Here is a 13,278-nt window from a genome sequence, read left to right as displayed (position 1 = left end):
TCCGAAAAGAAGAGGCCCTGAGAAAAATCAAGACATTTTGTTCAAGAAGACGAAGTAAAGCGAATGGTTAAGTCAATTTCCTTGAAACTGAGAGACAATTACGAATTGGCGAGCTCACACTGGTGAGAATATGGGAGAAGATCAATCTACATTACTCCATCAAGGGACATTAGATAAAATTGAAAATATGCAGATTGGATTCAGTCATCGAGGAATACTAAGGCTTAGAAACAGTGGCGGACCTAGGATTTAAGAGTCGTGGGTGCCTCATTAAATTTAATAAAATAAAATTCTGAGCAGAGATTCGAACCCAAGTTTCCTGGTCACCCAAATCTTTAAAGTTTCACTTGGAAAGCAAAACACCCAGCTGTGTTTTTTATTTCTAGGGTGCTTCTCGAGTTTTTCTACCCAATTTTCATATATTTTTTATATAACTATATCTAGACTGCGTCGAGTTTAACGGGCGCTGGAGCACCATTACATTGGGCATAGGTCCGCCCCTGCTTAGAGAGTGGTCCCTTTCTCACGTAATAGCGATCAGAATTCTAACACGCGTTTTACTAGGAAGGATCGAGCACACAAGTCAAGAAATGGTTTAAATTAATTTTAAAAAGTGTAACATAAAATTTGTTAGCCTTTCTTTTCTTTTAGTTTGTTTTTCTTATGGTATTACATCATACAATGGATGACCAGACATGAAATTTATAAAATAAAGAAGAATTTTGAATTTTGTAATCTTAAATAAGCCGTATAAGTTATTGAATTTACAAAATGATTAAATATAAAAAGAGGTATTTTTTTTTAAAATAGATTAAAAAGAATACAACACCCAAATTGAAAGGAGGGAGAATACTTTATGTTTCCAATTGCATTTTTGGTTCAAAATTGCTAGCTAGGAGAGTATGAAATACTTAAGAAAAACAAAAAGTAGTATGAAAATTACCAAAACAATAGACTCAAGAAACAAGTAATTTCCTTGTTAATTATAAGAAGCGCATCACGTATGTCTCAAATTGAGTCACGCGGATAGACAAACAAACAGACTTGTTACACTGTACACGCTTTTTCTGTTACCTTAATTCTTCTATATACAGATAACATATATATACACTAATAAATAAATAGGGGGTTAGATTCTAATAAACTTCTATCAAAATCAGTAGTAAAGAATACGAAGATCAACCCGTTACCATCATTTATTCAGTTTCTTGTCCTTTTCAACCCTCGTGACCTTGCATTCTTTTTCAATATTTTTAATTCCTTTCTGGGGTTTCCTAGAAACAAAGAAGAAATCGCTTATTGGCAGAACATATTCCTTCTAACCTTGTAAATAAATCCGGGAATTCATCAGCTTAGCAAATTCAAGAAAGTAAAAATTAAACCCAATTTCTTGCTATTCTGCTAACTTCCATGTCGATGATATCTGGCATCCAAGGCCAACTTCTTGAAGTCACAGGTATTTGAGAGTTTCAGTACTTTCTCCTTTTCTTTATTATAAAAATTAATTACCCTTTGAAGAATGAAATACCCTTTATTATTCTTGCAGTGGTTTCTTGCAATAAATTGAAGGACACTGAATGGATTGCAAGGCAAGATCCTTATGTTTGTCTTGAATATGCTAGCTCCAAATTTCGTACTCGTACCTGTACAGGTGATTTTTTATTTTATTTTAATTATGTTTGTTCTTTTGTATTGTAATTTGGGAAAAAGTTGACGCTTTTTGTTATTGAGTTGTCCTGGAATTATATGTAGATGGTGGCAAAACCCCCATATTTCAAGAGAAATTCGAGTTTTATTATCTCTTGTAATTTTTTGTTCTTTTGTATTGTAATCTGGGAAAGTTGACGCCTTTGTTATTGGTTTGTCCTGGAATTATATGTAGATGGTGGCAAGAACCCTACATTTCAAGAGAAATTCGTGTTTACGCTCATTGAAGGGTTGAGAGAGATTAATGTTGTGGTCTGGAATAGCAATACCGTTACGTATGATGATTTCATAGGGAGCGGAAAGTAATTTATCTCCATTTGTTTTCTTCTTTGTAATTTTTGTTTTAATTGAGAGTGCTGATATTTGTAGAATTTGCTGATTTTAGGATTCAACTACAGAAAGTTCTTTCAATGGGATATGATGATACTGCTTGGCCAATCCAGACCAAGACTGGCAGGTAAATTTATCAGTTATGTGTTTTTTGTTTTTTGTTTTTTTGGGTTAAGGTTAGTGGCAATTTGTATATTAGTGCTCTTTTTGTTGACAAACTCAAGTTTTTGTTACCTCAGGACCATGTTTACCCTTTCGTTCAGTCACCTAAACTAGATTGAATAACTACTTTGATTTCTTCCAACTGCTTTGCCATTCATAAATACTTGAACCCAAAGTTGCCTCTTTTTTCTTTATTACTAGCTTGAATAGCGATGGGATGCTTAGTAATTCCAGAACATCCTGCTTTGACAAAGTTTAGTATTATCTCCTATGCTTATTTCCTTGAACTCTCTTAAATGATTTTTTTCTTAAAAGATTTTAGTACTTTTTAAGATTAAATGTAATAAGAGGAATACATAGAGCTGAACATAGTAAAATAACAATTTGAAAGATTTAGTTGAAATTGTGTTTCCAGAAATTTCTCGAAAAGCTAATCATAGGTTTGTTTTTACTTTTAGGCTTAAAAACTCACTGTGGTAGTGGTTGAGGTCACTTGTTGTTTGAGAAACCGCGGAGAGCTTAGTATCTAGATATTTTTAATGATAAAATGTGGTCACATACAAGCCTTATAAGAGTCGTTTCATAAGAGATGCTTAAGATTGGCTTTCCCTAACACAACAATAATGAGTCTGTTATTAGCTGTTAGCAGCACCTACACTGAAGGACCTGCATAATCTAAAGCAGAGAAGAGAGAAACCCAGTACACCTACATTCTTAGTTATGGGTAAATAAAAGAGATTTGATTAAACAGTGGAACATTGGTACAAACCACTATATTTTACAGTGATCAAGGACAAGTATCCTTAAGCCATTGAGAAACCTGAAGGATCTAGGACCATCCATGTAATTGCATTTAAACAGATATGAGAATCGCTTATTGGTAATGCCAAGAAAACAATACATAATTAAAGACTTACAGAAATAATCCCATCAGCCTTGCTAGATCACTAACTTCCTGTTAATAATAAACATCGTCACTTGTGTCAAGTTCATATGATACAAGGGGCAATTAACATACTGTCTTCCTGCAAGATGGGATTGGGTTAAGTTAGTTGGTATTCCTGTGCCAACTTTGATAGTAGTTATCCTTCTCTATTTTCTTTTCTTTCTAGTTCTGAAACAGACTTTATTGGTTGGTGGAAGATGTTATCAAACCTACTTAAAAGAATATTAGAGGTTGACTATTCCGTGGTATTTAGTTCACTTTGTATTGTGCAAAGTATGACTCACTGTTCCATGCAGTTTATACCTTGCCTATTTTTATTTAGTGATGAGCTTGTATAATTTATGTTGTTAACTACTTTGCATAAGGGCCTACAGCGTAAACATTTTCGTCTTTCTTTTTTTATTTGCATATTAAACTCCGCCTGTGTGAGCTCGCTCACATTGCCGGTCCCAAGCCCGGATAAAGGAGGAGGGTTGCCGAGGGTCAATCGGAAACAGCCTCCCTACCCAGGTAGGGGTAAGGCTGCGTACATCTTACCCTCCCCAGACCCCACTATTGTGGGATTACACTGGGTAGTGACCAAGACCATAGTTTGCCGGGTTCATCCCTTTTCTGAAAATTTATTAGAACGAGTGTCACTACAAGAACTTTTTCTCCCCGCCAGTTCATGGATCAGTCAATTTTCACAAGGAGCCAATCTATCCCTTTAGACATGCATTAAGTGTTGGCAAAAACCAATGGCAGATATAATAGTTTATCTTGGGAATGGGGAAGGCCTCAAGTCGGGTGTAGAGTTGTAGCTTATAGTTGAGGTTTGATATTTCTAGATTGTTGGAAAGAAACTTTTTGTGGTCCATGTCGTCCATCACATAGCACTGGTATGGGAAGTGGGTTAGTTTGCTGTCCCAAACCTTGATGGAATTATTACTTTGGCAAAATACATCAAAACACCCCTAAACTATACCCAAAATGTCGATATCACACCTAAACTATACGAGCGACCTATTACACACCTAATATATTTAAAAGTGATATTTTTTGCTCCCTGATAAAATATGACCAGTTGCATTAGGGGAGAGTGTACACACTCTCTCCCCACGTCAATGCCACGTCAGGTCCACGTCAGTGCCACGTCAAAAAATCCTCTAATTTTCACCATTTGAAATCAAGCCAGTAGAAACGGCATCATCTTCGTCCACTAACAAACCTTCTGGATTCCTCAAACCTCCATGAATCACTGAAACCAAAACTCCAATCCCTAAACCAATCATCAACTTGTTTAAAATTCCCGTGAACCAAACAGCAATCACGGAAACCACCACGAAACCGGTAATTACAACTAGATCACTAACTTGATGCCCTATAACAACCATAGGATCCTCCCGGAAGAACAGTAGAATCAACCACATGCGATTATATGAAATGCATATCGGTTTCAGCAATTTATTGATCTTGTCAAGCAAATTTAAGTATTTAACCAATTGCCAGATAGACAGAATAGACGTGCAAATTGTATAACTAGTGTTTTTCTGGTTGGATGAACTCAATAACAAACCAAAATAATCTAATCTTTCTCCTTTAATTCAGTAACAATGCACACCAAATGTACCTTATGAACACAACTCTCAACACAAATGTCAACCTTTACACAACAAAACAAAAAACACAAAAAAAGAATCAAATAATTTTGATTATTGGAATTGCCCTATCCTCTTTCAGAATTTGAAATCAATCCAGTAGAAACAGCCTCATTTTCATCCATAAACAATCCTTCTGTATTCCTCAAACCTCCATGAATCAAAGCCACCAAAATCCCTAACCCTAATCCAATCATCCAATTATTCAAAATTCCAGTAAACCAAACAACACTCACAGAAACAATAACTAAACCGTAAATCACAACCACATCGCTAATTTGATGCCCTAAAACAACCATAGGATCCTCGCGAAAGAACAATAGAATCAACCACAACGCAAAAATCAAACCGGTTAAAATCAAATAAACCGGCGATCCAATTAGTGAACCGGCTATACAAGCAGTGATAACAAAAGCATAGTTAATGGAGAAGTATTTAAAATTCCGTTTAATGCGAATTGCGGCATCGGAGAAAGATGACGGAATGTTAACGGCGTTTGTGGGAGAAATTCCGGCCAAGGTCGAGTACGTGGAAGGAAAGTGGAGAGATTTTGAATTGATCGGTTAATGACGTCATTGCCGGAAATTGGGATGGTTGTGTAGGTTGGAGTGACGTCATCACCGGAAATGGGGATTGTTGCTGATGGCATATTTGTGAATAATTAGGTGTAAATGTGTGTAAACTCGTGATGTGTCAGTTTATTAAAGACGTGATGGGGAAATGAAGAAGAAAGGGACGGGTGGGGGTTGGGGGTGGGGGTGGGATTAAAAAAATATAAATTTAGTATTAAAAAAAAGGAAAAATGAATTAATTTTAATTAAAACGCGCCTATTTTTTAATTATTTTTACATTTTATGCCACATCAGCTCTCAGGGAGCAAATAATATCACTTTTTTATATATTAGGTGTGTAATAGGTCACTACTGAAGTTTAAGTGTGAACTCGACTTTTCGGGTATAGTTTAAGTGTCATTTGATGTATTTTGCCTATTACTTTCTATGTTTCAAATTATTTGTATTTCTTTCCTTTTTAACCTATTTCAAAAAAATATCTCTTTCCTAATTTAGTAACTCCTTAATTTCAACATCTCATATGAGAGGTAAATAGCTAGTTTTCCATTTTCTGGAGTATCTGTATCTCTCGGATTTGTTTTAGTGAAGTTTCACCGCTTACACGAGTTAAAAAGATTTGACAGATAGGAGCAGAAGTGTTAGAGGCTTTTGTTATTCCTTCTTTTACAGGCATGCAGGAGAAGTTCGGCTGATAATGCACTATGCTAATGCCAATGTAAGTAGTACCCCCCCCCCCCCCCCCCCCCGCTCTGGTCCTCAGAGAGCCTGATCTTTCTAATATATCCTTGACCTGTTTTCTCTATCCAGAAGCCGGCAACAAGCTATGCTCCATCAGCTCCACCATATGCAACACAGCAGCCCCATATACCTATGTACTCCACTCCTCCACCACATGCAGCTTGTTATCCACCAGCAACAGCTTATCAAACACCGTCTCCATATCCTGCATACCCGCCTCATTCGACAGCATATCCACCAACCCCTTATCCTCCTCCTCAATCGGCTGCTTATCCTCCTCCTCCTCAATCGACTGCTTACCCACCAGCTTATCCACCACCTTCAGCATATCCTCCTGTGTCTTATCCACCACCATCAAACGACTACTCTTATCCTCCAGGTAACTACTTGTAAGACACAGTTTTTTCGTCCTTTTACCTTTTCCTTGACTGACTAGCTTGTTTCTCTTTTTTAATCAGGTCCATACCCTGGAACATATCCTCCACGACCCTACTGAGGCCAGATTCCTACATGCATGGGTGAAGAATGTGCATATAAGTTGCTTATGTAAAAAAGGGAAAAACAAATGTGCATATAGGTTTTCACTGAACAGGTTTTGCTTAGGCATTTTTATTTTTGTAAAGCATCGAAAATTAAAGGCTTGGATGACTTGTTTGTTATCGTTTGTGCTGAACTGTTTTCTATACAATCTTAGGAAAGAAACAAGACAAGCTTATTAGTGTTGTTGCCTGTTTTTATCGTCCTACATGGAATATAAGGAAATTCTTGTATCAGATTGATTCCACCGCGTTTGATAGTTGGAAGAGGCCTCGCAACTGAGCAATCGCAGAAGGGTTATTTACTTCACGATATAATTCAGATTACTATATTCTTCAGTCATTTATATTTCTGTTGAAACATTCAAATCCAACTTTAAAAATTGAATGAAGAAGAGCATAGCTATACTATAGATTTGTCACATTTATTAGCCTATACTATGGCTTTCATCATTTAACGTTAATTCTGTTGGATGACAGCAATTGATGTTATAGTTTTGGTGGGTTAAATTTTGAATGGTAAATATTCAACGTTGAGTTGCTTCTCTAGCTTGTGTGCAAAAAATGTGTGTCAAGTGGATATTTGTTCTTTGCCATCTCATTTTCTGTTTGCCTTCAACGAGCATTCTGTTAAGAAGAAGTGCAGCACCGCAAATACGCTACAATTATATCTCAGTTCCAAACAAGTTGAGTTGTTGCTCCATTTAAATGCAAACTTCCTGAAGATATTATCTATGTAATGTTTCTTTCTCAGGACAAAAATGCTGCTGTTCATGATGATGATAGTCGTGTCACATCAGGTTGACTTTTGCAATAAACAGTTTGAATAGACACATGAACTAGAAAAATCAATTGGTCGTTTTAACCATCTGAAACCGCTAAATTTTAAAAAGTCTTTGTACTCTGGCATATGAGATTCAACATTTCACTGTATAAAGTTTATGAGGTGGCTTTCGGTGTTCCACTATCATTGCCCTTTCAAGGGAGTGTGGCTTCTAGTTGTGTCCCATTACATTAGAGCAATATGAATTAGATTCAAAAGTTTTTGAACAGTCAACCTCAGATGGTGCTTATACTTTTCACTAGTTGGAAAAAAGCACATTTCGCTTCTGACTTTTGTCAAATTCTCATGTGGGCTTGTGACTTGCAATCGTAAAAGTTCAAATCACTACCAAAAATATAAAAAATGTGATATGAAATTCATCGCTGATCTATTGCTAAATAATTTATAGCTAACATTAATAACATATGTGTTTTTTTTTATATATATAGGATCAATGTAGTTCACTTATACCACAGGATTTGCCTTTTCTATCAAGTTGCTAATTAGTACTTGTCGTAATGATTTACATATAAAAACTTATCTAACATTTACACCAAATCAATGAATAACATGTATGTATTTTTACCACATACTTATCACTTAACCATGTTAAGAAAGTTTTTTTTTTAATTCTTAATTAATAAAGTTAAATTACTTGGTTTGATGTAGATAGCGAAGAGAGGGGTACAAGTAATTGTTTTGCCTCATGATAATTGATAAATCAGGTTAAACAGGGAATTATCGAGATTTGGAAGAGAAGAGAAATGATGGAATGAATATGGAATAGGCGATCTGGTACGGTACTTTGGAGTGAAATGAACCAACAACCCCCCAAATTACATGTCATGGGTGCCTATTTTGACTTTTGAAAGAAGATGGTCATTTTTGTGTTGGGATGTTAGTGATTGCCAGGCATTTTTACTTTTCATCTAAAAATTTATGATGCATTATTTATAACCTTAAGTTAACACTATAAACACAGCTGTATAACTAACTCTTGTCTCATCTCCTCTTTACTTTCTTAGTTGGTTTAGGCTGGCCATTATCCCATTCTCTTAATTGCAAATGCATCAACTAATAGCCAACCTAATCCATATTTTCACCATTGCTACAAGTTTTAGTGGGGTTTTAATTCACTAGAGTAATAAAATTCTGTTGATATTAACAAAGTCATGGGTAGTCCTCTTTTAGAAGTAAGAAGTGCTTATTCAAATAAAAATTATTTTCGTTATGCCATCATATACTTTTTGTAAAAGAGAACTGTATACTTGATTCGATTAGTTACAGAACGAACATCGTTAGGAACTTTTTTTATTACCATGACATTAGTTTTTTGATAATCATCCATAAACTCTCGGTTTAGACAAGAAATATGAAAGGGCCTAGACGGATTATCGTTTTTTAGACAATTAAGTTGATTTTTTCTTTTTTGTTATGTGATTTGACGTTAGCATAATTTAATTTTGAACCAACTGGTCATCTGATCACCAAAGTTGACTGTGGTTTTATCTTGAATGAGTCTTTTTTATAAATTGCGGTATTAAAGATTGCTAATATTTGCCGGTTGCTTTTACCAAATATTTACTTCCTTAATTATCACTAGGGTAGGAGTATTAGTATTTAGTAGTACTATAATTAATTGATGCTAACATAAAAAATTCCAACCCACCAAATGCTGCAGAGAGTACGTCAAAAAGACCAGAGTACTGACTGACAAAGACGAAATCATTTATGACTTTTGAACTAGGACGAAGCCATAGCTAACCCATAATTTACATATTTAGCTTATTTTAATTAATTCTTGCTAGTACAATTACAAATTTCCTCGTGATTATTGCTTGCATAGGAGAGTAGCAATTTTTCTTGGAAGATCGAACATCATTACTGTAAGGTTACTCCTCCACTGAATAATGAATACGTAAATCATAATGCAATTATTTGTTATAGTACTCCCTTCATTTTAATTTATGCAATATTAGTTTCAATGAATACGAAGATGCTATAGCATTTCTGTGGCTGAAATTTTTAAAAATTTACTGGCTTAAATATTTCATAATATTTGTATGATTACAAAAATTTATATTGAATAAAAGTGTAAAGTTAGTTACTTTTAAATTTAGGAGTATACTATTATGTTTAAATCAAATTAAAAATAAAAGCGTGTCACGTTAAAAAGAACTGAGAAAGCACCTGTAATAAGTACTGATTGCTTTATTAATATTGAAAGATGTGATAATTGAGGAAAACCGAGACACCCTAATGGCAGCTTTAGAAGCTAGTCTTCTGCCTATTTGCCTCTATAACTCTACAAAGTAGAAACACTGAAAATCAATATTAAAAAAAAAATCTATTTCCCCTATTTTTTGACTTTTCAGTTTCCTCTATATTAAAGCGAAATCCTCCCTATTCCATGTTTCATGGAGTATCTATCTAGCCCTCCTAATCCCATTTTAATAGGAAAAAATATTGAGAATTATCTCAAGGAGGTTTTATATACCCCTAGTGGAAATAATTTCAAAGAATATTAATAGATAAACTTTCTTAAAAGGTAGAATTTTTTTTTTTAAAATAAGATATGTTACCTGCTACATCAAGTAAAGATAATCTGGTTATGTAAAATTTATGACAAAATACATTCACGACCCCTTAAACTTACAGACAAATATTATTTAGACATACGAACTATGAGTTGTGTGTTCTCAAATACTCATTACGTATATAAGTAAACAACTTAAAATATGTCACCTCCTTTAATTATATGCATTAGTCTCAATAAACCGTAAAACCTCAAGCCTATTTCAATTGAGGATGATGCATGTAATTAAAGGATGTGATAATGCATGTAATTAAAGAATGTGATATATTTTATGCGGTTAACTTGTCTACGTAATAGACGCTTAAGAACGTGCGTAAAAAAAAATCAAAACTTGAATCGAAAGAGTCTAATAAAAACACTTTATCATGTCTTTAGATATTCAATTGAAACATATCATAATTTAAATGGCTAAATGAAATTTACAAACAAAGAGTCGTCGTGTGTTTATGTGTGTATATAGAGTGCGGAAATTAAAACAACAAAATATTTTTCACTAGAATGTACTAATGTAGTACTGAAGTGTTTTAAATTTAGTCGAAATTACTATTCCAATGAAAAGGCTATTATTTTATACTGTTGAATAGGTCAATATGATTAGAGAAGTTATACTATATGCTATAATGAAGATAAAAGCACACACAAATATATACCTGACACTCGTGCTAAACTTTGTTTTCTTGTGGATTCTAGTTTTGTTTATTAACTGAGCTGTATTGGCAATTTGGCACAACATGATCTACACTTTCATTATTTTTCTTCGTCTCGGCAATGAGGTCAAGTATTTAATGTATGCTCTCATCAAGATAAATAAGTTTAATTCCTTTTTATCTTCTGACAGCGCAGAAGATAATTACACAATTAAACCATACTCCCTTGGTCCATTTTTATTTATTCATATTTGACTTGGAACACTATCTAAGGAGCAATAAATAAAATGAAAAAGGGCTAAATATACCCCTGTATTATCGAAAAAGGATCAAATATACCCTTCGTTGTACTTTGGGTTCAAATATACCACTGTCATTATATTTTGGGTCCAGATATACCCCTCTTCTGTTAAATTTGTCCAAGATGGACACCAGATCTGATGTGGCACTAATAACTCAGTGAGGTAGACACACGTGTCATTCCACCTCACCACCCCAACATACTTCAATGCCAAATCTGACTTCGCCATTGCCACCACTAACGGCGGCGACACTGGCATGTACTAAATCTGTGCTTCTCAACCGCTGGTAACATCTTCTCAAAATCAAATCTCTCTATCATCACCATAGTCTCCCCCATACCTGCCACCCTAATAAGCATAAAAAATCCATGTGAAACAACGGTGACGTCATGAATGACGTCTCTTGCTCAACTGTTTCAACTTTACCAGCATTATTAAAGTTGTTATGATACAAACCGGCAGTTAACACGATTAAATTTTGGTGAGTTAACTCAACACCTTTTACTTTCCAAGTAGTTCCAGAGGAGTAGAGAATCGCTGTGGACTGTTAATTATTGGATAAAAAAATGGGATTACAAATGGGGAATTGAATCATAGATTTGAATTCAGGGGAATCGAGTAGAATGGTACCTAGACGAAACGACGACGGTGTACTAACAGTGGATGAAGTAGCGACGGGCTTACATAGCAGAGTCATATGAGTTAACTCGGAAATGGAAGAAAGTGGATTTGCAGGGAATTAACAATGATGTCGAGGGAAAGGAGTGCAAAGTATACAACTAGAACATGGATTGAAGTAGGAGAGAGGATAATAGCGATGTCGATTTTAGAAAGGGAAGGGAAACGAGATTGGAGAGAAGAAGCGAGATTTTGGGTCTGGCGAAGGATGTCGGCGTAAGAGAGGTGGTGGCCGGATGGTGGCGTCAAGGAGGAAAGTGGTGGAGCTGACATTGATTCCGGTGGTGGGTGAGTTGTGGAGAGAGGGTGAATTGGATGATTGAAAGAGGATCCGTTAATGGCGGCAATGGGTTGGGGCAGTGAGTTGGCATGCCACGTGGTGTCCACCTCATCGAGTTGTTAATGCCTCAACAAAATTGGTGTCCATCTTGGACAAGTTTAACAGATGAGGGGTATATTTTGACCCAAAGTATAACGGCAGGAGTATATTTGAACCCAAAGTATAACGAGGGGTATATTTGACCATTTTCCGATAGTATAGGGGTATATTTAGCCTTTTTCCGTAAATAAAATGATAATTTTACTGTACTATCCCTACTTATTATATATCATCTAAATACTATTGAAATCAATCAAACATATTTACTGTTCTGAAATCTATAAAATCAACTATTAGCAAGAATGAAATCAAATGCCACATAATACATTATTTATTACTAACCATAAGTTATATAATATCGAGTGTGTTACTGCCGACAGGCTATGTCCACCAAACACAGTATGTAGAGCGACCTGGTTGCGTAGCAGTTCACTTATGCAGTGCAGTGCGAGAATCAACACAAGATTTTTACAAAGAAAACTCCTTACTCAAGGGATTAAAAATCACGACCTACCCCAGTAGGGTTTCAATACCACTAACCAAGCAAACTCAGGTTACAACTCTATTGCAAGCTAAAAGTTAATTCCCATAACCCCTCACCCTTACAATAACGCTTATGCAACCCTCACACTTGGCTACCCCTAGCCAAGCACACGAATACACCTAGACTAACTCTAGCATAGTGTACCACTCAAAGTTTTTGTGAAGACACTCTTCCAACAAGCAACCTTTGAGAATTCAATTAATACGCTTAGACTAACTCTAGCTTAGCGTACCACTCAAAGGCACCCTTTGAGAATTCATTACAGCGACTAACACTAACTACCCATACACTAATATAACCAAGCTACCTCTAGGCTAGTGTACCACTCAAAGGCTTGAGGAAACACACTTCCAACAAGAAACCTTTGAGACTTCAAAACACCTACAATTAACTTCTTTTTTATGGAAGAGTAAGTTTACAATTTAAGCATAAAAGAACAAAGAATCAACAACCTAAGGACCTAAAGCATCTTCAATTCTGGATCTGGTCCTTCGAGTTGCTGAGGCTGTGTTCTTGAGGAACACCTTGAAAGGTGGAGACTTGCACTTAAGATGGAGCAATTTTCGAATTCTACAAGAATAAGTCTTCTCTTGGAAGATGATGTCTATCTCTTGGAGAGAGAGAGATAAAGAGAGATAGAGATAGATAGATAGATAGATAGAGAGAGAGAGAGAGAGAGAG

The 13,278-nt window shown here is 35.4% G+C and overlaps 1 protein-coding gene and 2 pseudogenes across 1 annotated transcript; 1 reads left to right on the top strand and 2 right to left on the bottom strand.

The window, feature by feature from the left end:
- The first annotated feature begins 1,147 nt into the window (after positions 1-1,147).
- LOC132599004 (extensin-like) lies at positions 1,148-6,865 on the top strand. Its single transcript, XM_060312205.1, has 7 exons — positions 1,148-1,456; positions 1,547-1,651; positions 1,883-2,009; positions 2,093-2,164; positions 6,024-6,069; positions 6,162-6,471; positions 6,551-6,865. The coding sequence occupies exons 1-7, from the start codon at positions 1,411-1,413 to the stop codon at positions 6,586-6,588; spliced, it is 744 nt and encodes a 247-aa protein (XP_060168188.1). The 5' UTR covers positions 1,148-1,410; the 3' UTR covers positions 6,589-6,865.
- Positions 4,818-5,699, bottom strand: LOC132599005 (PRA1 family protein G2-like; annotated as a pseudogene).
- Positions 6,866-10,997: 4,132 nt separating the features above from the next.
- On the bottom strand, positions 10,998-12,102 carry LOC132599003 (4-coumarate--CoA ligase-like 9; annotated as a pseudogene).
- Positions 12,103-13,278: the final 1,176 nt, after the last annotated feature.

Source organism: Lycium barbarum, chromosome 6, assembly GCF_019175385.1.
Source record: "Lycium barbarum isolate Lr01 chromosome 6, ASM1917538v2, whole genome shotgun sequence".
NCBI lineage: Eukaryota > Viridiplantae > Streptophyta > Magnoliopsida > Solanales > Solanaceae > Lycium > Lycium barbarum.
Note: the sequence above shows the minus strand (reverse complement) of the source record. Positions and strands in the feature narration are given on the sequence as shown.

Bases quoted from the DNA above. Each gene is read 5' to 3' on its own strand.
- LOC132599004 (XM_060312205.1), top strand. From the start codon at position 1,411: ATGTCGATGATATCTGGCATCCAAGGCCAACTTCTTGAAGTCACAG. The intron at 2,165-6,023 runs GTAAATTTATCA...CTTCTTTTACAG, and splicing joins ATCCAGACCAAGACTGGCAG to GCATGCAGGAGAAGTTCGGC. The intron at 6,070-6,161 runs GTAAGTAGTACC...TTCTCTATCCAG, and splicing joins TGCACTATGCTAATGCCAAT to AAGCCGGCAACAAGCTATGC.